This window comes from Lepisosteus platostomus, chromosome 11 (genome assembly GCF_059453375.1).
Source record: "Lepisosteus platostomus isolate fLepPlt1 chromosome 11, fLepPlt1.hap1, whole genome shotgun sequence".
In the NCBI taxonomy this organism is placed as follows: Eukaryota; Metazoa; Chordata; class Actinopteri; order Semionotiformes; family Lepisosteidae; genus Lepisosteus; species Lepisosteus platostomus.
In genome coordinates this window covers 44,014,990-44,040,773 of record NC_142621.1, presented here as the reverse complement: position 1 = coordinate 44,040,773, position 25,784 = coordinate 44,014,990, and the positions used below count along the sequence as shown (strand labels likewise).

At 41.4% G+C, this 25,784-nt stretch overlaps 1 protein-coding gene across 4 annotated transcripts in view; it reads right to left on the bottom strand.

Moving 5' to 3' along the window:
• Nucleotides 1–25,784, bottom strand: part of baiap2b (BAR/IMD domain containing adaptor protein 2b) — a 69,952-nt gene that overhangs the window by 7,447 nt on the left and 36,721 nt on the right. For 2 of the 4 annotated variants that reach the window (XM_088599898.1, XM_088599902.1), the window contains 11 exons: nt 25,667–25,728; nt 24,422–24,493; nt 22,901–23,038; nt 13,405–13,557; nt 11,001–11,249; nt 8,678–8,879; nt 8,143–8,344; nt 7,675–7,743; nt 6,958–7,117; nt 5,154–5,191; nt 292–598 (listed from right to left, as the gene is read on the bottom strand). In XM_088599898.1, the coding sequence (XP_088456024.1) occupies nt 538–598; nt 5,154–5,191; nt 6,958–7,117; nt 7,675–7,743; nt 8,143–8,344; nt 8,678–8,879; nt 11,001–11,249; nt 13,405–13,557; nt 22,901–23,038; nt 24,422–24,493; nt 25,667–25,728 (1,406 nt within the window). In that variant the 3' untranslated portion in view covers nt 292–537. Of the gene's footprint in view, nt 1–291; nt 3,392–5,153; nt 5,192–6,957; nt 7,118–7,674; nt 7,744–8,142; nt 8,345–8,677; nt 8,880–11,000; nt 11,250–13,404; nt 13,558–22,900; nt 23,039–24,421; nt 24,494–25,666; nt 25,729–25,784 lie in introns of those variants that run through there. The other 2 variants (XM_088599899.1, XM_088599900.1) reach the window with 2 other exon arrangements.

Below are 25,784 nucleotides of genomic sequence, written 5' to 3'. Positions count from 1 at the left end.
ACAGATTCTTTAGGTTTTTAACTATGCTGTGATGGTCTACTATTAACAGAACCACATGACAGCATTGCAAAGCACAGATAATGGGGGCTCAGTCTTCTCCCTCGCATTACCGTGATGACGACTGGCGATTAATTTAGAGACAAAAATACTGAACAACAAAAAAAAAAATGGTTTCTGCTGCCTCCATGTGGACAATTGCATTCGTATTAGGAAAAAAAAGGTTGAAACAGCCATTATAAAATAAAAATACCACAAAAAAATCAACAATAAAAAACCCCCAATTCTCGAGAGTCTCGTCTGAAGAAAGGTTTATTTTCCTTTTTTGAAAGTAGAAAGTCACCATACATTCAATATTAATTTTATTACAGTTTTGGTGTCCCCAAAAGCATGCATTTTTTTTTCAAAAATTTTTTTACAACAAAGGGGTGCGTTCAAAAAAATATATGTATATACACAACAAAAAGAATTAGAAATATATTTTTGCAACCGGGGCCCGGAGTGACATTGCGAACACTGACGTCATACCTTCAGCTTATTTTAGTGAAGAAAGAAGAAACATTGGCAGCTCCCGGCCGTTCCCATTCTAGTGCTTTTGTCTCTAAATTTATCAAAACAGAGATTGAGAAGATGGACATTGTTTAGGGAAGACTTCAGGTCAGCCAAAAAGATAAACGAGCACAGAAGGGAAAAAGGAATTGGAATGCTGTTCAGATTCATTGGGAACACTACAGAAATGATTACCTGCAACCCCGTTCAGCTGTTTCTCTGACAGGACTGTATAGCCACAGGTCCTTATGCTCAACCATAATTTTGGATGTGGTTTTGTCAAAGGGGTAAGAATGCTTTCAGTTACCACTGAATGCTCTTACCAAAGCTGATCAGCTTAATGTTCCAATGACTCAGACACAGATAAAGAACTTCCATACTAAAGCAGAGCCTCAATAATGCGGATTTAAGCTTAATCTTTAATTAGTATTAGTAATGAGTTACTACTGTTTAGCAACTCATTGGAATGTTTGCTGGAGCATGCTTTGCAAAACCGTCTGGATTGTAGTCACTTAAAGTATGTTCCTAACACTGGAAAGCAGACGGCAAGAAGTTTTAGAAATTCCAGATTTGGAAAAAAGTGTTCAATTTGGCTAGGGATCAAAATTCCTCACATATGGACTTTCTGCTGTGTACTAGACCATACAGAACTGGAGACCCTGAGCATATCATTTTTAATAAGGTGATGTTAACAGCAGGGAAGTCTGTAAGTAGGGGTTCAAAATAACCGAATATATCAAGACAGAAAAGCATGGTTTAAAAGTTCTACAAAGAGATGTAGTGCACAAGTGCATCTTTTAATATATGAGGCTGAGAAACCTGAAAATTCGGATACAAATTCTGCACAAGGTTTGAAAGACCGCTGAAAGGGATTGCAGGTGAACATTTCTACTAGACAATGAGGAAGTGCTTATGAAGGAAGATTATTGCAGTTCACTCATACGAAATACTAAAATCCCTATCTATTGGGCAGTGGGAAGGGGACAGGGGTATTGAAAGGCTGAAAACAACACAACTGAGGCTTAAGCCTTCTGACGTGTGCTGCGCTTTGACTGTAGGTCTATCTCCCCTTCTCCTGCAAACTCATTATTCACCCACTGCTAGACAGCATACAAAGTTAAGCAATATTGCTTTGCAAACAGTCTTTTTTCTTTCACGTGTTTATAGACATAGTGAGGCTGACAGATTCGGCTTTCATAAAAAACAACCCACTCCCTTTCAAGATAGTGTACAGCTACTTGAATTTAGTACTCAGTGTCACCCCCAGCTTGAAAAAATAAATGATCAAACGATTAAGAGGCATGTGACACCGGAAAAACAATTCTGCCATATGGTCATGGCAAAAGCCTAGGGCTCTAATTGCCTTGCACTGCTGTGATCAGAGCTTATTGAAAACGTACGCTGCCCAGGTCAGTCATAAATTAACTGAGATTATCATGTGCTGGGCGAAAAACACAAGTTCAAAAGAGGTCCCACAAGAGAGCAAGCAACTTCCAGAATTTGAGCTTTTTAATGAAATAATATAGTGGACCACTCTTAAGAAATACAAGTAACCTCATGGCCCTCCAGTAAAGGCAAGTACAGGACATAATACTATAATATACTGTACACCACTATTTACAAGAGGCACTGGTTAATACTGGCCTGACAGAGAGAGAACCGAGGTATGTAGAGGTACCAGTTCACTTTTCTTTCATGCATGCACAGCATGCCTACATTACGCAGTGCTTCTGACATCACATACCTTCAGGGTTAAATGGATTGTTTTCTTATCAGCCTTGTGTGCAAATGTCACACGGCACTCATTTGCACAGGCAACAGAACATTCTACTGATTGAAGAATGGGTGCATTCCTAGGCTTTTGGCACCACTGAGAGTGTCCACTGACAAGGGCATCAGTGATCAACAGAATAGGAAGCCAATAGCAGTAACAGCAAATGTATGACAGATTTGAAAAAAAAAGTTTTGAGTACTCTAGCATCTTTTATAAGTGCTCTTATTTGTTTCGGTTTATTTCAAGTTGGGTATTTCCTCTGAAGGAGTAAGGCTTTGTCAATATTGAAATCCCCTTCATCTGCAAAACAGTTTGCTTAACCCCCAGTTCTGATTATGTCTGACTAATCAAGTCTTTTTTTTTTTTACAATTGGAGACGTTTTATTGGGCGTTTGTTCTGAAGAAAGAGCAATTTTTCAAAATAGAAGCAATAACCATTCAGACTTCTGTATGGGATTGTTTCCATAAGGGAATTAAGTATTTAACTGCAAAGCTTCTATTTCAAAAATAGAAAAAAAAATAGTTACATAAGCTAGAGTACTCAACAAACAGTTAGGACTGATTAAACCTGATGCAACAATATGCACTATGCATATTTCTCCCATCTGGTACTGATTACATTACTCCACACCTGTGTATATAAGCGTTTATTTATTCATGAAAACTTTTTTTACATTACGGCATATGACCCATGAGATCTTCCGTTTTTTTTTTTTCTTTTACAGGAAAGTCATATATAAATCCATGTACATGCATGAAAGACAAGCAAATACAGTTTCTTCAGAGTAGTCCATTTAAAGGATTTCACTAAAAAAGGAAATCCAAGCTGCAAAGGCAAAGCGTCGGGCAGCGTTTGGGCTCTGCGGACAGCGCCCTCTCCCTCCCCGCCAGCTAACAGTAACGCAGCTAAAGGAAACGCAGGCCGATGGAAGGAGGAAGGAAGGGATTGTCCTCTTCCAAAGCAGAGGAGGAAGGAGGGGGGGAGGGGCTCGGGCCTGTCCTATTCAGGGCTGGCTGAGTCTGTCTGAGTCTGTCTGTCCTCACACTGTCGAAATCAATTTGCCATCGGAACTGTGGAACAAAGAGAGGAAGAAGCTGCCAGGTCTGACTCGCTCAGCAAAGCAACCAAAAGGTTCCTCACAAGCAGGCGGCAGAACTGGGGAGCCCATACCCCAGTACAGAGAAACCCGCTCGAGTGAACAGTTTGCCATGTTTGATTGATTATTGATCAAAGAAAAAATCATCAAAAATGTACATGATCAGAAATCAATATGGTCCTAAGCAGCAGTCCATCAATGGGATATTACACAATTAATCCTTTACCACTGTTCAACTCTTATAGGCTCATGTCTGGACTATACTGATACAGTAGGTGGGAGGGCTTTTATTTGTAGAAACCCAAATTAATTTTCATTAGAGAGTAACGGCTCTCTCACTTTACACCCCTCCTTTAATTACTAAGGGGTCCAGGCTCATGTATAAGGCATTTCAAAAAATCCTAGTAAAAGGATGTCTGCTGCAAAAAAACAAACCTTAGCAAACAAGGTCAAATGCATGTGCTATTGTAGGAAAGATGTGGACCAGCCAGATAACCAGCTGTTATGAAGTTTGTGTTTCATTTGCTTTAGCTTGTCCTTGGCAGAAGATGTACTGCAAAAGAATGGAGCTTTGGTACCAGTCAAGCTCTTGTAGTAGTTATGCAAGAGGAATCCACTGCTTTCAGAAGAAGCTCCTTTACCATAAGCCACCCCCAACATCCCCCCACCCCCTCCACCATTTCACAAATGAATCTCTGCAAGCCAACATTCCCACCTCACAGACTCTCATTCAGACAGGAAGGGGGCGCTACAGAATCACCCTACACTCTGCTCTGATACTGCTTCATTATCTCATTTCTATTCCATTCTTTGAGGTCCATAATCCTTGCAATTCTTGCACTGTTCTGATTAAATGTTCTCAAATGATTAGCGGTGATAAAGCTAAAAGCTCAGACTGGCCAAATGCTTGACTTGGCACATGTACTGTATAGATTTTTGTTTGCCACGCTGGCATTCTCTGGGCCTAAGGGAATTGTAGACCTAAGAGTGTTCACTGAGGATGTTAATACAGCTACCTGTCCTGGCTTTGTCTGCAGATTGCTACACATTTTGCTATATGGGTAAAAGTCTAGAAGAAGACACATGTTCAATGTGCTATACAGTCTTCAAGTTTTGGAAAATTAATACATATGAGTTTCAATTAAAAAGGAAACAAAAGTTAGTCTTTTTAAAGTGCTCACATTTAGTAAGGCAAAAAAAAAAAGTGCTCTAGTGACGCCAAAGTCTAGAACAACTCAGGCTTCGGAAAGGACTAAAAACATAAAATCCAGTTTGCAATCATGGGTATCGTTAGAAAAAATTCAGTAGATGCTTTAATAAGCAGGAGGATCTGCCTCGGAGCAGGTTTCTAGGAGGTAATCGATAATTATAGTAACACCTCAGAACATAAGCCTGGAGTGATTAAACAATCTTTGAAACTTTTCCACAGTTAAAGCCTGCAGCTCTATCATGTTATCTCACAAAGAAAAATCCAAAGTGCCCTTTTTACATTTATACAGTCTGCTTTTAGAGGCGTGGCTTTGGTAAGAGACCCAATCCATTTTTGAAAGAACCCAGTAATAAGCTCAGCTACCAAAGTCTGGCTACCACCTACGCCCTACAACTGCATAACATCTAAACATTTGACCCCTCTTAAAGCCCCTTAATATTTTTCCAGTGTTTTGGTGGAATGATTTTGTGCTGTTGATAAATCTAGATCTTAAAAAAAAAACTGGAAGGAAAAACGGAAAACTTACCTGGTGGGAAATCGTGGTTCATAATCTTCCAGCCCTTGCTGCAAGAGAGAAAATAAAAATTGGGAAATTTGTACGAAGATATTTTCATTTTCAGACATTTTCATGCTAATAAAGTCCGCTAGACTGCACTCAAAACCCAGAGAATATCGGTGGTTAGAAAATAGAAAAATACATTCCTCATTCCTAGATAATGTAGCTCCTGTCATTTTTAAAGTATATTTGATCTGTAAGGGAATTAAAAAAAAAAATACACTGAAGGTCAGCCTAGCAGAGCACCTGCCGACTGCAGTGTACCACCAGCCAGTGACTCCACACTGCTGTCTGGAAGAGATCCAGTCAATGTGGAATCAGAGACAGAGGTCTCTGAGCAGCTGTCAGTTCTGAGGAGAGTGAAAGTGTCTGTGCCCCTTTCCAGCTGAGACCAGATGCCTCACTAGAAGACTCGCTGTCAATTTGAGGGAAGGAGATGACAAAGACAAAGTAAAACGAGAAGTGGAGGTCTGCACAGTCTTTTCCGATTCAGCCCTAATAGAGGATCTCCCCTCAAGCGTCTTGGATCTCCAAATAATAAAAGTGCATATTTAAGGGACTTATAAAAAGATACACTATTAAAATATGTTCAGTCTGAATTTAACAGAGAAAAGAATAAGAAAACACTCAAGATAAACCTTAGATAAGCATTTTACTTAAAGATGAGATTTCAACCATAAGGTCTTATGTCATTTTTTCATTTTAACAAAAAAATAACAGCAATAGGATTACCTGGATCAGATATCATCCACCTACATTTAATCTCAGGAATCTGTATACTGTATGCTTGTGAGATTTCCATCTAAACTATTAAACCATCTGCTTCATTTCTTATTTTCCTACAGTATATTGACTAGAAACATGACCTGAGATGCATATTTTCAAGTCTGTGTAAAAGATTTTGAGCCCCAAACGGTGGAGAATGCAGTCATTTTAAATCAAGGTTTTTAGTCCTGGACTCAGACTGCAGTCAGCCTAGAAGACTATGAAGAGTCCAGGGAGAAAATTTGTTCCATCAGTGATTCTTTCAATTACAGATTACCTGGAGACTCAATTTATCCCTCCATATCCTCTTGATCTGTAACAAGGCCTGACGTGTTGTAATAAAGCTGCCAGATTCACTTTGTTACCAGCATTGGGTGAAATAATGGGAAAGCGAATCACCAATGGGAGGTGCACATTTCCTTCTCAAACCTTATTCCAATACGACTGCGAAAAACGACTGGCTTACAAACGTCCTCGGAATAAAATCTAGCTGCCTAGGAGATGTTAGCTCCTACTGTAGATCTGGATTATCCAGCACCAAACAGCAATTCTCCAGCCTTCACACCTGAAAGATGTCTCAAATCAAGCTTGACTGATACATGACAGCATGTTGCACAGCAGCACAGAAATGTGGGAATGACATCAAGCAGCCTTTCTGCTGAGATATTAACCTTGTCTTGTACCTTCATCTTTATTTCGTGTCTTCTGTAAATCAATTAATTCCAGTTGATTCTGTTGTATACTATTGATTACTGCAGACAAAGAATGAAATCCCTTCCATATCAACAATATTTTCAATGTGCTCAAGAAGCATCAGGAACAGGTTATAGCTGTCATACAGTATATGAAACCCTAAAAATCGCAGTTCTATATCAATGCTTAAGGGTTTCTACGTGGTAGAATAAACACACATACCATTTTCCCCAACATACAAGAAGACTGTGCCATCATTAGGGAGTTGGGTGCTATGTGGAAGTTGCTATGTGGATAAGTTATCTTTAGTACCTACCTGAGGAAAGACTGGCACTGCCACACTGTAAGGGCGAGGCCGACCGTGTGCTGCGCTCTGTGCCAAGAGTCTAGAGGTCACGCCATAGTCTGGAGGAGGCAGGGAGAGATCATCGCGTTCCAGCAGATTCCCTGTGCTGCTGCTCTTCCCATGATGCAAGCTGGAGAGGATCAGACGTTACTTGTAACTGCATTGCAATGTCTTCAGGACACTTTGAGAAACATGGGAGCTTACAGACAAAACTCCCGGCATTTCAAACGGACAAAGAAATGCAAGACAATCCAGAAAATAAACTGTCAGAGGGCTCATACTCACACAATGTTTCAATAACCATTTTCTAAAACATAAGAAAGATGACATCATCCTGCATGAAGCTGCTCAGCCTGCTTTCAGAGGGCACGTTTTATGAAGAGGAAGCTCTGATTCTGACAGTCGGACCAATTGTTACCGATAACAACCATGTTTTAAAGATAATGCACATATGCAAATCGTCATATCTTTTATTGTGAAAATGAGTAACGGCAAGCAGAAGGTCACAGGTCAAAAGTTCCATCGAGATGTCCGTACAGTAGCTTCCATCCAATCATCTTCGTACTTGTCAAACTAAAATGTCATTCTTTTAGAAAAGTGGGTTTCAACATTGTCAAGGACTGTTTCCCCATCAATCAGCAACAAGGTACACATGCTGCAGCTGACATGAAGTGCACATAGACTCACTTCACACGGAGCTTGTCCGCTTCACTGTCTGGGAGGACTCTGGTGTAAGAGAAAGGGAACCAGCCACGTCTGGAACACAGAAATTATTATTTCAGTAAACGAGGCCTAATGATTATAGAGAAAGGCTGAAGGATGAAGCAGTAAAGACTGTGATCAACCACGTTTAACTTGAGAATCCTTGAAGGTTCTTGAAATTGCACCGCGATCACTATTATAATGTGTGAACGTCTGAGCCATTCTACCCATTTTATGTAAATCATTCTTTTCCCCAAAGAAATTAACCATAACGCTTTCTGGAATCAAAAGCATGATCCACAATCTGTAAAAACGGACTGTTGGCAACAGAGGTGGTCCGTTCTAAATTCTAACCGGGACGGTAGAAGTGTGCCGCTAGACGAGATGCGCGTCCTGTGGAAGGCACTGTGTTTGGGCACAGAGGACAGGACACCTGCAGGAGTAGACACTCACAGTTTGGTTTTCTCATTCTCGCCATAGTGCCAGCCATCCCTGGCCTCGGGCACCAGCAGGGTGATCACATCGCCCTCAGAGAAGCTGAGCAAGGTGCTGTTGTCCCCTGCAGCGTGGGAGAAGATGGCTTGGACCCGGGTTCGACCGTTCCTTTCCAGGCCAGCTGCCATGGAGCTGGACCGTGGGAGCGTCCTGTTTTCGGCTGGGGGGGGAGCAGATGGATGAGTTTTAACCGTTGTATTCCAAGTTTTCTAAAGCACACAACCTAGAGAAAGTAATGTATTTAACTAGAGTAAATGCTTCACTGTGCAGGTTTTCTGGTACACATCATGCCTCTGTTTGGACTTAGCTTTTGGTCCGGAAACAGAAAGGACACAATTTTAAAATCGGGATAATTCCATCTCCAAGGAAAAACCTCCTTGCTTATTACATGAATTAAAAGTCTTCTGTCACTGGACAAGTAATTCGCTGCTTTAAAGAGAACAGCTGGATAAATCAGTGGCAAGTCACCTACTCAAAGCGAGCCTTTGCTTACCCAGCGGGGCCTTGCTCTTGGAGGGGGCTGCCTTGCGCACTGGCAAGGTGTTGGAGTAGACCTCACTTAGCTGCCTCTGTTGCCCAGGAGATTGGGGTTTGGCCTGTGCTGCTTTGCCCTCAACCCAGTGTGAGTAGTCCTCCCCATGGCCTACACCAGCTGTGCCATTCATCATGGGCATCCCATCTGGCCCCATCAGCCTCTGCAAACATACAGGTTCATTTGCATGAGCTGAGCTGCTACAATTTACACTTAGTGTCAACTTACATTGTGTGCACATTAATTGGCAGATTACCATATTATTATAAATTTCCCAAAGTGCAAGTTGCCACTTTTTTTTACTTTGGGAAGACAAAAATACAGAATTAGTGGATTAACCATGACTTTTGCCGTAGGGCTTCAGTGTGCATTTATGTTAGCAAGTTGTCAAGTTGTCAACTTACGCACATAAACATCTATTTTGCAGTGCTAAACGTGGGAAGAATTTAACAAAAGAAAGCCAAGTCACAAACAGCTAGGTCTACCTGCAAGGACATCACAAGGCATTATAAAATTATAAGGAGGTAAAAGACCTAACAGCATATTTATGCAGACAAAAAACAATTGACTCAGACTGGGAACATTTCTCATTGAGGAAAAAAAATAGATCACAGAAGACACAGTAATGCCTCTGCTCCAGCTTTGTGATTAATATGTAGATCTTAAATTCATTTGTATTCATAGGCCAGTAAGGAGGGGCAAGTCTACAAGTCGTCAAATTCCTTCCTCTAATCCAAAAACATGCCTCCCTACAGATTTAATTCTGAGACTTAATTAGGCCTGATACCAACACTGCAGTACAGGAAATGCATATTGTTTAATTCCCCCTTTATCACTGCTGTGTGTGGGTCGACTTTCTGTGCTGATGCATTGAACTACTGATAGGAAGGTTTTGTGTAGCTTTGATCCAAAGTGAACACTTAAAATGCTGACACCTGTAATGCATGAATGGGGGAAATGGAGGAGAAAGTTACTAAATCCTGTAAAAAAAAAAAAATCTAAGCACCACAACCACGCCATAATAGGGAAAGCACTTTATACAGCAGAACACAAAATCCCCAATTCATTTCTGCAACGCTTCGGCAGAAGTGGGCAGTTTTGCTTGGGTCCTGCTGACCTCGCCTCTAAATATTTCACAAGCCAGGTCTCAAAGCTAGTCAGGGTTGGCGTGATTTCAAAGCAAATGTAGAAAGGATGCCGCAGAGGAAGATCTGAGGACTGCAACATATTCCTGAGAGTGAAAGATAGTCAAACACCAGTCAATGCCAGAACTTCCAGTTTAACTGAGGAGAAAATTTCAAAGGATTTCTTTCTCTTTCTTTTCTACTGAATATGCTTTATGTGTCACAATGTCCAAAAGCAAGGACCTAGGACTAGTCTTTAACTTTCAACTTTCTTTATAATTATATTACGAAGATGCTTTTTAGCTGGGCAACAATTAAGGAATTAGAAAAGGGGTAACAGTTTGATCTATTAAAAAGGGAACAAGAATGTACAAATGAAACTGCTCATTTGTTCTGTTGCATTGGATAGGCAGTTTTCTCAGATCAATAAAACCACTTTTTCAGAAAGCGTTATGAGTGGTAGTCCAATTTCAGTACTTATACAAGCTTGGATCAGATATCAAATCGGCTATCTAAGATTCTTTATTAAGTACCTCCACAGGCAGCTTTCAGCTATGCCCTGAACAGCAGGACAGAAGCACTAAGTCTGGAAAAGGCCCAGCTGGAATATCCTGCAAATTGTCCGGATTACAGCAATGTCCTCCAATTGGCTCTCAAATTAGTGACATCCTACAGTGTCTCTAACGGAACTTTGCAGAGGAAGGAGGATTGAGGGGGTATGTGTGTGTTTGGAGGGGATTTGAGAATTACTGTATAGTCAAGTCATACAATCCAAAGGATGCTTCACCAGGGCAGCAAGAAAGTTTTTTAGCATTATGTCCAGCAACTGTCAGCTGTTTCATTTTCTTGAGATACTGTACCTTAAGTCAGTCTAAGGTTTATGTGGGGTAAAAGTGATTTTCTCAATAGAGATTAAGTTTAAAGCAGGAAAGGATGAACAGTGCCACCGTTTGTGTCTGCTGAGACATGCAAGAGAGCTGTGGAAAATTACTAGACTATAAAAGACACAGAGAGCCTCTAGGCAAGGTGAGCTGAATGCTAAAAACAAGGGCTGGAACTTGATCTAAACCGGATGGAATTTCTGATTTTTCCGTTTCAAAATGACGTCTCACTGTGGCGGGTCAGGAATTAAATGGGAACAAATAGAGAAAGGGACTCACCCCCTGGTGACCCATTCCACTCCCCACGAAGGGGGCCAGCTCCGCAGGGACAGGGAGGGGCTTGGCTCCGGGGATAGGATCCGAGATCACCAGGCTCGTTTTGGAGGAGTGTAGGGGGCTGGAGATCAGGGTCCCGCCACTGGCCGATGTCATCTGCTGTGCCAGGATCATGGCACGCTCAGGCAGCTTGTTGGGGTCCGAGCAGGCCTGGTGCCAGCTTGGAATCTTCTGGGTGAGCAAGTCTTTGCCCTGTGGAGAAAACGAGACAAGGGGCACTGAGCCGGTGACACTCATTCCGGCACCAGATCTGTTGCTGTTACTGTCTCTTCATCTCTTACTCCACGATCCTTAAGGAACCTGGTAGGTTAAGTTTTGTTGAAAATAAAGATAAAACATCTCTCCAGAATCGCCAATGTCACTGTGCCATTTTTATCTTAGGAAAGTATTACCTGCAAAAAATCAAAGATTGTAAAAAAAAAAAAAATTTTATTTAAAAATGTTTTACATGCAAATATGAATGATTTGTTTTAAATAGCAGTTCTGTAAAAAGTAACAGAGTGGAAAATGGGTGTGTCACTTATTCTGAACCAGATTAAAAAGAGACATCCCTGTGGAGGTGTTTAAGTTACCTTTCAGTGACCATTAGAATTTAGAGCTACAATAGGGCATCACTGATGAAACGTGCAACACCAAGTGGGCTAACGGGCAATTTTACAAATCCTGTGCAGTAGAGATGTGTCAGTGGGTGGGAGACTCTGCTGAAGGATTAGTCTACTGATCCTTTCTGTTTGAAGAGATAATATGCTGCACTTCCCAAAATCAAAACCCTCTCAGCCATCACCCTCAGCAGCTGACAGCTTCACCTCTGTCAAGAACAGCAATAAATAGCTCATTACACTGCCGAGTTCCTACATAACTGCACAGCCCTTTTGAGAGATTGAGAGAGCAAGCAAAAGAATTGCCTGTAGGTGTTATTGCCTTTTCAGCTTTCTCCTTTGATTGCAGACTTATTTTAGCCCCTGTTCACTCTCTGATGTTTATTCCAAATGCATTCCTCCTTCCCAGGTTTGGGTCTGATTAACTTTGAGAGCAGTAGGAGTCGCTTGCCTCCACTGTGCGGCCAGCTGCCTCCCTGCACCCAGCTACGATACAGAGAGTGGTGGCAGCGAGATCAGCTTGGCCAGGGTCGTCTTCTCTTGGTGGGTGATCAGCAGGAGACGACACGGAGGCAGAGTCTGAGCAGCGAGCCAAGGCAATTACCCTCCCCCTACCGGAGAGGGCCTCAGTGCCAATGCACGCCGTGTCCCTGCAGGAAACCTGGGTCACGACCAGGCTGCTGACCTCTGGCCAACACAAGACCTGCCAAAAACCTTCCAAAACCAACCATCCCCCGGACCTCGACAGCGCATCGGCTTAAAAAGAAAAAGAGCCCCAAACCAGTGTCAGAAAAGCTCAGAGGAGTTGCTCCTATAATCTGTAACATCTCGGGCAAAATCCGGTACATGTAAGGTCTTTTTTTTTTTCCAGTCAATGTCTACCAGGTTTTGCGATTTCAACCCCCAGGGGAGCAGAACAGGGGCAGTGAGAAAACTGGAGCAAGCACATGTCCTATTTAGTCAGCAAGCTGGGCGAGTGCACACTCCACAGATCCTCACACACACGCACACGTGCATGGGAGAACGTGAGCAAGTGCACCGTAGGCAGCCTCTGCAGGTCTGGTGGGTAGGAGTATTCAGTGACACGCTGATTTTCAATCCCCCCCCCCCCACCTACCTCCCCGCGCACACCTTCTCTTTGTGCCCACTGAAGGAGCTCGGCGTCTCATTGTTCGTTAACTGGGGCTCATCACCGCACCAAGGGTGAGCGAACGAAGGGGAGCGAGGGGGCTTCTCTCTGTGAAGCAGAACCCCCCCCCACCACCACCACCACCACCCCCTCCCACTCCTCGCTGTGACTCATGAGCCCCCCCCCCCCAGCAGCTCTTTTACAGGCTCTCTTGGGCTTCAAGGCAAGAACATTTTGCCGTTCTGTGTAAAGGCCCTTCCCACGCACTGTGGACTCATTAGCAGCTGGGGCTCCAGCTGGTGCTCAGGCCACTTTACCAAGGCCGCCACTGTTGCCTCCCCCCACAAATTACAAGGCAGGGAAACAGGAGATCCTGTTTCCAAAGAATGACTTGAGCTGGCTTTTCTACATTTTATGTGGGTAATACTGGCTGTGTAAGTCCCCACCAGATGTGGTGCTTTCAAACCCGGTCTGTCTTTCATAGGCAGAATCTAGCATCTAATCAATTCTGCTGAAGCGAATTCACGACGAAAATGAACTCCATCTGCAGTGGGGTTATAGCTCCAGTGAACATCTCTGGAAAGAGAAGACCATTAAGCCAGAATCCTTGAGCTCTTACCTTGCCATGGTAGGCAATGTTGTTCTTGGCCACAGCACACTGGCGCTCCACTAGGAAGCAGTATCTCCTCCTCTCCTCTGACAGTGCCGTTTTGTACCCCTCTGCAACGTAGTGGTCAAGGTCACTCTGCTTATTGCTGATGGTCTCCACATACTGAAAAATACAAAATCAATTCTGTATACAGGCAAAGAAACCAGACCAAGAGACATCCATCAAAGAACTGCCGATTCCTGGTCATGAATTGTAAAGCTTTTGCTGCTTAAAAGAATATTATTTATATGTGGAGCTGATAAATGGAACTTAGCGCGAAGCATCTATTGATTATAACTTTATAAACATCACAGTGTGTGTGATAAAACTTGGTACAGAATTAAAGATGTTTTTATTTTGAAGTCTGCATTAAATACTGTACTTTTAAAGAACTTTGTGCAGAATTTGCACAAAGGTAAACATCCTACGGTGAGTATTGATCACAATTTTTTTAATCTAAAATGTCACATATTTAAAAAAAAATCAAGATCAATTGCGTATAGATTACTTGACAATCATTTACAAAGATGCAATTACAGCGCTTTTACAATCATGGGCACAGCAGGTTTGAGCAGAATTCCACTTGGCTTATAATAAATATTGGTGTTGTTATTTCATCATTGTTTCTCCTGTCAAGCATGTTACATTTTACAGAGAAATAAGTGCTGTTTGTTCAGCCCCTTTATACTGCAGGCAACAACAGTGTACCATTTCCAAGAGAACGGATTTGAAATTTGCTGAAGGCAAGTCTAATGAAAACATTGTCTATTCCTATTATTGCTATGCTGCTAAAATTCACAGGAGTCCCGTCTAGAGAGTTTGGTACTGACGGATGGAAAAGTCAGCGCTATTAGGACTCCTAATAGAGGACTAACCAGGTGTTTGCAGTGATTTTCTTCTCCTTAGAATGCAAGCCAGAGTCTAATAGTGCATTAGCCATATTGACTTTAATCACTGGCACTATCAAAACTCTCCTGTGAGATTCGCACTTCAGGAGTGACTAAAATGCTGTGTATGAGTTTCAGAGGCACCACAGTGATGAGGTTCATGTTAGGTTAGGTAAACCTCCAAGTAACACAAACGTTACACTAAATATCTACATTTAAATTTGTTCATGGGTTGTTTTGGATGTGAGGCAAACACCATGCTTGAGATGAAAACATCTAAAAACTGAATACGTTTTTATTTCAAACTTTCATTGAATCAAGAGGTCACTGTTCCATAGTGGTCTAAAACTCACTTCCTAGAGAGCATTGTGCCACCTGGTTTTTGGTCCACATAGTTGGTTTAAATATTTAATTAGCCATATAATTGGTACACCTCATAGTCTAGTTAAGATAGTTATATGTATAACATTTAAGTTAGTTTCAGTAATCAGCTGTGAAAAACCTTAAGAAATATCTTGTATATCTAAAAACAATTAGCTTAATTGTTTGACTTCAACTTTGTGTTCCAACCTGAGAAGACACCAGGGCAGGATCTCCAGGAACCCAACCCAAGACTAGTGGTGTAATTTTCACTTAAGAGTTGGGCCCAAAGAAGTCATTTCCACACATTTATTCAATTCACTCTTAAATGACAGTCAATTAAAGACCAGATTTTCTTAAAAAATCACAAGGGTTTTCAGAAAGTTCTGAACAAAACTACTGCCTTAAAAAGGGTGGCACCTGTTAGAATAGCAACTAGAATTTGTTACATCTCTACTAAATGGCAGGAGGGTTAAGAAGGAAAAGGTTCAGGTGACAAAGGAATCACACCCTGACCAGTCTGTGGGCGAGTGGTCATTAAATAAATTACTCTCAATGCCACTCTGAACAAAGACGTTTGCAGCACCCAGGCCCTTCAAGTTTAATTCATTTAAGAGGGACATGATAGCACATTTCCTATCAAGAAGTTCCTGTTCCTTAGTCATTCTTTATTGCGTTACAGATCAACACAATTGGAACTCACTGAAGTCTCTAAATCAATCTCTTCTTTTGGGCAAAGAGGAGTATGAATGTCTGCAGGTATTAAGATTTTTCAGAGGTGGGAAATGAGAAGGGTTGAACAGATTGTCAGCACACCGTTTTAATGATTGTCTATTAAGATTTGTTCCTCCCATTTCACACTTCTTTTTGCTCTCAGTATTCTTATTTGCAAAAACAAAGAATCTTATTAAAGAAGACGAAGGACAAAATTAAAAGGAGCAACATCAGCTGGGTTGAAGATGGTATGGTGACAGGCAGTTTTACACATCAGTGCAGTACTAGTACTTTTGATTCATGACTTTTTCAAAATAATTTGATTAACAGCACTGTAAAGCAATGAAATTCAACCATGGCAGGAAGTCCTTCACGCACCTATCCTCAATTTTCCTGTCAAGAGCTTAATTTGAAGACTGAAAAACCTATGCACGGCTACACCACCAGAGGGAGTCAGTTATACATATTGTGTGCAATACAATTAATGACCGAGTTTGCCGTCTTTTCTGAGAACTTCCAAGCTCTGCTTGTGTGGTTAGAATTTAGCAGAGGAGACTTCACAGTGAACAGAAGAAAATGTAAGTTATATTTTGGTCTTCCCAAGTGCAGGTTTTCTAGTTTATTTCCAAGCCAAATAATTATTGTTTAAGGAGAGAGAGGAAGATTGCTACAGCTGATAAGGACATGATTCACTAGCAGTCTCCATTCCAGTGTAATTACTGCACAGCACTCACAAAGCTTTTCTAGTAACACACAAAGCAAATCATGGCGTACAAATCCTAAGTAATTTCACAATAATACTGTACCTCAACGAATGTCATGTGAGACATTGTACTATATTCTGGGAAATATACAAAATCACTATCCCTCCCTTTCTTTATGCTGTTCAAAAAGAAATTCACTTTGTTACAGTCACATAAGCAGAATGGGATATTCTCCAGATGGACTGATATATAGATCAGAGGTATAAAGATTGGGAAGAAATGAATTTGCCATGAGCCACTATATATAGATAAGGGCCTGAATCTGGTAGTGATAAAGAGGAAGATCAAGTGATCAGGTATATTCACAAGGGGCTTTGTAGGGCCTGCAGCCTCTATAATGCAGGTGAGTGAGCAGTGCAAGATCTGTTCTCAGTTTTTCGCAGTAGCAGCAAGCAGAATGCACAGGGTTTAGGAGAAACTCAATCACAGTAGATTGACAGGTCAGTGGGAGATTTGAGCCCAGCACCACTCAGACTGAACACATTACAGAAGGAGCTGCTTTAGATTAGAAAATTCTCATGTCTGCCAGGGTCATATTTCTTATTCCATTGCACTGCTGTGCGTTAACAGCACACGTAGTCTTAAAATGCAGTTAAAATGCTTGGATTATAAGGCGGCCAAATGTTAATTGCTGGTATACCCAATCCAAGGTGCCAAATTTAGAGAGACTTTTAGTTTGCCACACCAAGCCCTCATACTGTATAATAAATTTTGTCTTAGAGCACTAGTGTAAAACCTGCAATACATATTGCATCAAAGTTACCAGTTCTATAAAAAAATTCCAATTTAACATCCTTAAAAATGCTCATGTACTCATTTCATCAAGTCCCCTTCCTTTATACAAGGCGAACTGTATGCTCTAAAAACCTGGTACCACAGCACTGCCAACACTGAAAGAGAAAAGCAATGGGGAAGCTCACGGAAACGATCCTTGAAATTTGTTTTTAACATCGCTGATAAATCTACTGTAACTGCAACGCACCTGATCAAATCACAGGTTCAAGAAAGCAGAGAGCTTGGAGTCATGGGATAGACTGAAAATAAATGCATTTTAATGACCGAGAGAAACACGTTTTCTGGTTGTACTCTTCAATTTTATGCATTAAATGGATATGACATACTTGTATCTTTTGTTTTTTCCTCTCATTCACCATTTGTTTCCCTTACATTTTAGGTCTTTATGGGGTCTGCAGATTTATTTCACTCACTTATGTCTGTTAACATTTTGAATATCAGCCCATTTCCTCTAATCAAAATGATCATCCTGAACACCAACTAGAACTGGTAAGACTACTCAAATATTAATGAAATTCTACACAATCCGCAAGGAGAGCAGCTATAAATATGCAACAAACTAGCTGTACAAATAATTAAAATTAGATTCTGCTCTGCAAATTTGAGAGCAGAATGTTTCTTTTTTTTCCGCTCTCCATGGCGACAGAACAACTGCTTCGAAAAACATTTCACCATTTCTCCATCAAAGCCAGTTCAGTCGAGCTCTCAGTGGGAAGGGAGTCCAAAGAAATCCCCTACCAACTTGGATCATAAATTACAGCACAGTGAAACACTTGCTACTGGCAAACAATGACTGCATGTAAAAATAGATGTAAAGGAGTTTCCACTTGAATATGAATTTTGAAAAAAATATATCAATTCTATTATTTTGGTTAAGATACATCTAATGTTTTCTGTTGCCAAGGTTAAGTCGACAAATTCACATATGATTTGTCAGCAGTAAATTCCTACTATAAATGTATTTTTACATTATGAGTTGTGGCACTGGTATTCGAGATCCTGTGTGGAGTGAAATCAGACCTATTTTTTAATAAGCTTTAATTTACTCCAAGATCACATTCGTCACATGTGAAGAACAAAACTGTCATCATTTACTGGAGATTTTAATTGAATCATACTCTACCTGATCTAATTAAAGCTACATTTCTTTTCCATATGGAGCATTATTCAACAATAATTAAAAAAATGCAATTTAAATGGAATTAATAAAATTCCAAGTTGAGGAGCAAAAAAAAAAACATCTGGCTAGACATCTCACGTGTGAAGGCGTTTTAGTCACGATTCAAGACGTAGGACACTTAGAATATGTGTCACAGGTCTGGCCACTCAGCTAATGACCCTCCAAATCTATTGACCATCCTTAGCCCAGAAGAAATTCCAAAAACCGCACAGTTTAGGCAAAGTGTCCCTTCTTGTGCCTCATTAACAGGAGAGATAAGACATCCATCCATTGCTTCAAAGAATGAATAATTGAAGGCATTTTTTGAACTGCACAGGAAAATCAAAACTCTCCGACCCAAGAGCTTTTTTCCCCCAAACCTAGCTTCTCAAGGGGTTAACAATGATTAATATCGTTTATTATAACTGACGCCACTGTGTGCAGTGAATTCTGTAGAGTTTTTATTCCATTCATGACTACTTGTCTTAAGCCAAGCACTCTGAAGATGTATGATAACACCCCAAAGACAAAATAAAATGATCTTTGTAAGCAGTTTGTTTTAAATTAGGAGAAAGCAAATAATATGAAACTAATATTATAGTACTCATGGTTGCAGACATTGTCAAACAAAGAAATGAATGCATAAATACATCCATACTCTGCTGACGGGAACAGCCAGATCAAAGGATGAAAGGCTTGAGAGATGTTCCAGGTATACTGCATTCCAGGCACATCTCTGGGCTGTGACTTATCCTACGCCAGGCTCTCACATGCGCGTCACTGGGGTGCGTGGGACAGTGCCTGTGGAGAGCTGTGGTCAAGTGGCTTTCTAGCTCATCTGCTGCAGACGAGCAAGTGACGGAAAGGAGCTCTTAACCACCCCATTTCCTGCACTCTCAGACGCGGGCAAGCCCCGAGCTCGATACAGTGGGGATGCTAATGTGCCGTGAAGAAGAAATACATGGGCCACAAAAAAGCAGAGCAGGAGCACCTCTCTGTGAGTCCTCAGGTCTCGGCAAATGAGCTCTGTAAAAAAAACTACGATGAAAACTACAGAGCTCTTAATTAAAATTATGAAAACTCAAAAGAAAGAAAAAAAGCCAAAAGGAATTAAGGGGAAAAGGAGACTCGCTGGTGATCTTGCAATTGAAATACTGGGTTATTACCACATTAGTACTCATGAACTAAAATGTTTTTTTTTAACCCAACTTTGGAAATCAGAACATGCATGTATAATGTATATCAGTTTCTCAATTTATTAAGTGAGGGGTTTAAAGGAGTGTCATAGACCATCCAGAGATGTATTCTTGGAAGATCTGTTTGAATACACATGCAAGCACTGATGTGGTTGTACAGTGCAGTGTTACAAAACCCACATGGATCTCACAGGTTTGAATGAATGCCTTTTACTTTGTTTTAGCTGGAGATAACATAAGGACCAAGCTGATAACTTCTTATAGATACACTTACGTATCACTAGCTTCCAGCACTCTATTCAAAAGATGTAATTACCTGGTCAGAACTGTACTGTACTGTCAAACCTACACTGCTTTTACAACTGCAAAAAAGCCAAACAATGAGTAATGGGCCTTTAATGTCCTTTTCATATGCTTATTACAAAAATTACTCAACATGATAACTTCATAGTTGAAGACATTTTCTTCCAGTTCTAGGTAAAAATTGTATAATATTGTACACCAAAAAAGGCAAGCCTTTGCTTAAGGGTGTAAGTCCATTTTTAAGAGAAACTCCTTGGCCTGTTTTGAAGGATGAGCTCTTCAATTTAAGAAGTACACAAGCTAAGCAAGACAGGAGAACATAGAGTAAGAGCTGGTGTTAGCACCCCCAGTGTGGCTAAGGAACCCAGATTGTCTCCCAGGGATTCTCTGCATTAATCATAGCATCAAACAGCAATCAGACACAGGCTTTGGCTAAGGAGCTTGGGGATTTGAATGCAAATGGAAATCATGGCTAATTTATTGGAAATTAACAGTTCCCGGATACAGCTAGTGCCTGTGAAGGATGTCTGATAAATAGACTGGGCTCTTGAGACCTCTGCACTTCATCTTTGAACTTACTGCAGATCAAATCCTGGCAAGTGTTTAAAATGATTAATACCGTTTATCAGTCTGATAACAGTTTTGGGGTGGAGTTTCATCTACTGTACATGATAAATTCCTGGTAAGGCCAGGTGGGTCCCTGTGTATAGGAACAAAAGGATATGACCTAGCAAAAGACAGCAGAACGTTTTTAACAGATAGGAATGCAAAAAAACCAATGCAGTTGACAGTTCTTAATTCTGAAATGTTCCTTTGGGTTATTCAAACTCGACACTGGATATCAGGACTTCACACACAGCTACATCTCAAGCCAACACTTACTCAATTGCTACAAAACCGCACTGAAACCACTCAGCTAATTGTCACTCCAATCCTGGGAGAAGTGAAGAAATTGCAAAGCTGTAGGTTTTCAGGCTCCCCTGGCACCTGGCTGTGTCTCCGTGTCTGACGCGCGGAGAGACCCAAGAGCTCACAGCCACAAATTGCACATTCTCACTTTGGCCCTGTATATGCAAGTACCAGGTGAAACGAAGCAAGTACGCACAGATCTTAATTAGTATGAATTGCAGCTGAATGCTTTTGAGGATAGTCTACTCAGTTAAGGCAGGAAAAAAAGGAGACACACAAGAAACCAGGAAGGTGTGCAGTTGCCCAGTAGGCTCATAAGGCTGAAATTCAAGGCTAGACTGAATCATAGAGGTTTTGATTTTGTAATGACTTATGATCACCTCAATGAACATCCATCTGGCATAGTGATTATCTTTGGAGGAGTCTTTTACACTTCAGGGAACTAGATGCTGCTACAAATAGGGTCTCTATTTACACAAGTATGTGCATTTTTTAATGTATTGAACTGAAGTCTTAGCACATCCCTGCTTCCTGTATGAGAACCTGTGCAGCTAGCACACATGAATCTGAAGGTCTGCTGAAGGGATAGCACTTCCTGTCTAAGATTTTGGGCAGCTGAGACACTTGCCTGGCATGTGAACACAGTGAATACTGTATGTAGCTTTACTGCAATATCCGATTTTGGAATGAATAATTCGTGAACATATGAAAAAAAGTAAAGCCCACATTATGAGAAACAAACATGCACTGCAAGGCTTTATTGCTCAGAAACAGATACAGGAAAGTTAACACTGAATACACTTAAACTGATCTGACTTACTAAACGTAGAGGCAAAATAAAAACCAGACCAAGCAGATTTTGACAAAAGATTCTAAAAAAAGAAACATAACTGTATTATGCAGACCCATATTTTATTAAACAAAGTTTGGTCTATTCATCCCTTTTCAGACTAAGCAGAGATGCTGAAATAGGTCAGATTGAATGAAATACCAGAACCTTTGATAAAAATAATAGTCAAATAAATCAGGACCACATCTCTTCCCCAAGGTGAAGGCTTGAGGTTTTAGTTTAGAAACAAGGATCACTATCTATTATCGTGTATGACGTACAGACTGAGGAGTGATTGCGGCTATCTGTGCATTACAACTCCCATACTTAATTTCTTACTGCTGCCCACTGCCCAGAGCTCACCTACGTAGCAGTTAGGGGCACAGTGGGTTGCCCATTATGATAATAGAAGACTATCTGATTGCAATACCTTTTGTGCTGACATCCCCTGCTCTCTGCCCACACAGGAGTACAACCCTGAAGGCTGGAAAGGAATCCTGAACATGGTCGCTCAGGCTTCCAGCATTATTACAATAGATATTCATCCATTTATGAAAATGAAAAGAACCAGTGAAAAAACCTAATTACAGCCCCAGAGCTTCTCTGAAGAACAGCAACGTTTTTTTAATAAAAGCACATTTATAAAAATGCCACTCTGAACGACAGTATAAAGATTCTTCCCTATTCAGTTTACTGCTGAGAGGATTACTTAAGTAACCATTAAAAAAAGGAATGAAATGCAGCCTCCTATGATGAAACACCAGCACAGCTTAGGTAGCCTGTTCACATAACACCATACATTCATTTCTTTGTGAAATTGGAAATACAAAATACTCAAAAAGGTATCCTCTCGTCCCTGAAAGCCCACAGCGAGCCGAGGAGACTGCAGGACACTATGGGTCCCCATTATTCTGCAGCCACATGACGCCTCGAGGGCAGTCTATAAAGGGGAGATGGCAGTGGGGGGTAATACAGTCAAACCTTCCTGCAGCGGTCCAGTCTGGTACACCGCAGGCAGCACACCTGACTGAGGGCAGTTCTGAAACTCGGACATTGATACAGGGATGATACCAATTTACAAATCCCATTTGACACGGAGCTGTAAGCAAAACTATGAACACGCCCCAGATGGAAAAGTTAAAATCCATTAGCCAGTGATTTGGGCTGGAGCAAAAAAAAAACAAAAAAAAAACTGATCCTCAAGGACTAGGGCTGGAAACCATTGGAATACAGGATGGGGAAGGATGTTTCCTCACTGAACATTAAACTACATCTCTGCCACAGGCTGTGTAGCAGAATCTTTGTAGATGCTGGGAGAAGGAGCAGACACCAGCCAAGAAGCCAAGCGGTCAGTCATTCACTGCATGGATCGTCACTAGGGGGGGTTGATTGACTATCATTCATCACCTTTCACAGGCTGGAGTCTACGAACTGCAATGGGCTTTTTATAGTCACTCAGCTAATGGCACGGTGAAGGGTCTGGCCACAAAAATAAGAAATGCTCATTCATAGCTGCACAGACAATGAACCACAGAGCTCCCCAAGCTTACCTGCATCTCCTTGTCCCCGTACTTCTGTGGGTTCTTACTACCCTGGCTCTTCCTACGCAGCTTCTTCAGCTCGGCCTGGCATTTCTCCAGAGACTCCCCTTTGCTCTTGTGCTCCATCTGGTACTTCTTCAGAGCCGCCTGCGGGGGCAGCAGAGTGACACATGTGGGGGGGGGGATGATGAGACAGCTCTACACATGCACCAGCAAGGGAAATGCAGCAACAGCAGGATCGCGGCACCTGCAGCACATCTACCGAAGTGAAAATAATGGTTTTCAAATCGTCTCTCAGTCCCCTAGTACTGCAATGCTTTTCCTGTCTGATGTCACTATTTGTGAAGAACTCCACAGCATTTCTCTTGTATAGACTGAGGTCAGTACAATAAAAGTACATGAATCTCATCAAACATTCCCATTCCTTTATTTTATGAAGGAATCAAAGCACCGTGAATAGAGATTTCCAACAATATACTGAAAATACCAAAGATAAAGACAGCTGCTTAAAATGAGCTCCAGGGGAATAAGATCAGTCATTAATGATCATTGGATGTCATTTCAAACAAGCTTTGTGCAGTGTAGTTCAGACAATGGCCTGCATTGTACAGAGACAGCAATATCCTTAAGGCTCAGCAAATGTTAGAGTCAAAAACAATATCCTGGAATAAAAAAAATGTTCATTATGATAAAGACCTCCTTGTACATATTGAAATTAGCCCCGATTTACTCAGGGGGACACAGCATAATTAAAAAGGAGCTGATCCATAAAAACAGATAATTTTGTTACTGGCCTTTTTAACAAGAAGAATTAACAAAAAAGTGGCCTTTTCTTTTCTCCCCAAAGAATAAAAATCAGGCCACAGACTTTGTGTAGAAATAATGATCTAATGCGAGCTTTATTCACTTAGGGATAACAGAGAGAACATCTGTGCAACGTCAATTCCAAAAACGTTGTTCCCCGCAGAACAAAGTGTCAGCCTTGACACACAAAGAAATAATCTGGCATGTGATTGGAGACTGTTAATACTGTATCTATCCAGAGGGCAGGTACACTGCAGATTAACTGTACGTATCCGATAGATGAGAAACTCATGTTGCTGGAGATTGACTATGTAGCTCAAGATCAGAGCTGCAGTGGAGGATCATGGTTCAATTGTCAAACATTTAGCATTCCAACCAAGGTACTTAATGCAAATAAATGCTAAAATGGCTTAGCAAACATATCTCGACGCAAGTGAAAGATAGGGCAAATTCATTTACAACCTTGAACAAGCCAGTGGCCCTTATTTTAAATTTATGGGAATCATACAAAAATAGCCTCATCTGGAATGCAGGAACAAAACACGGACTGATGATTTAACCATGCCATTAAGACCTCTGGCAGTGTTAACATCAGAAACTCCTGCTAAAGTAATGCAGGTGTCCAAGTGGGGAACGCCATCTTCCAGTGAAGAGAAGGGCAGATATGCAACCAGGCTTCGGCAAGCAGTTTGGAGTGCATGACAAGGAGCAATATGGTACACTCACACTCAAGTATCTGGCATCCAGCTCCACCTTCTTTTCCAGCTCGGTCAGGAGCTCGTTGTGAAAGGATTTCAACTGTAAGAGAGAAACACAAGGGTTTAAAAAAAACTGCCGTTGCGGGAAATTTGACTTGAGGGCTGTTACTTTTAACAGTGCGTCACAAAACTGGACCGTTGCGTAAAAAAAAATGTACTGTAAATATCACATGGATTGGCTCCCGTCCACAGTCAGCAGTTGGAGTTTGAGACACTCCAGTATAAACATGTCGTCATCCGGAATGCTTTATTCTGCTGCCTGAGAGCTCACACACACACCCAAACAAGACAAAGGTGTACAGCCACATAGGAGTGTGGATCACTTCAGAAACCTCACAAGCACAGGGGTAGACATCACTCAGCTCAGCCACCATTTAAATGCCATTCAACAGGTTTCAGAAAATTGATCAATAAGGGCTAACTGCCAATCACTGATCATGCAAAAGCTCCCCAAGGTAAGCTGCGGCTCCTATGCAAAGCAGCTTTTGAAGATTAGAAACAAAGACTCCCCCCCACCCCCACACAGGCCAGCCAAAGGGAAGTTTCGAAAGAAGTTTTATACCATTTCCCTTGTACAGAAAGACTGAAATCTTCTTTTCCTTTTGGTTATTCAATCACAGCTTGGGGTGCAGACTATCTTCCTCCCTACGGGAACAATCTAAACGCCAGTGTCCATTGTTTCACTCCCCTTTATGTCTGTGTCACATTTTTAAACCGGACACTCTGCCCCTTCCTCTGACAGGCGGTGGAAAAGGGAGCAGAGTGGGGGTTTCAGCCTCGGTTCCGCGACAGTGAAATATTACTGGAGGTACACGGAGTGGAAAGTTCAAAGGTGAAGTTACGATGAGCAGTGCAGAGCTCTCAAACTGTCCAAACGCAGAAAGCACCCTCTTCAGTTCCTGTCCCTGGCTTGTTACTCTTAACACTCATGTGGGCACAATCATCTAATCTGCCATGCTTGAAAAATGCCAGTTAATCAAAAATGAGAAAGGGACAACAGTTAAGTCAGTGAAGGTTGTTAGAAAATACATTGCAGGAAAATAGTGCAAATCTCTTCAATGTCACAGTGAAGACCATAAATGGAGGGAGCGATTCAGTTTCCAGGTCTAGTGCTGCCTAGTGAGGTTATCATGGGCTAATAGTCCTCCTGGCCAGCTTCTGCCATGAATTAAGGGTTCCACGCAAGAAAAAAGTAAAAAAGAACGATACCCACCATCTCTTCTAGCTGCATCTGAATTTGGCGGTGGACCTCGGCCATTTGAAACAGCACGTCCCCTGGAGGAACAGGAAATGACACAAAATAGGAAGAGAGAAAAAGAAGGGGATTAAAT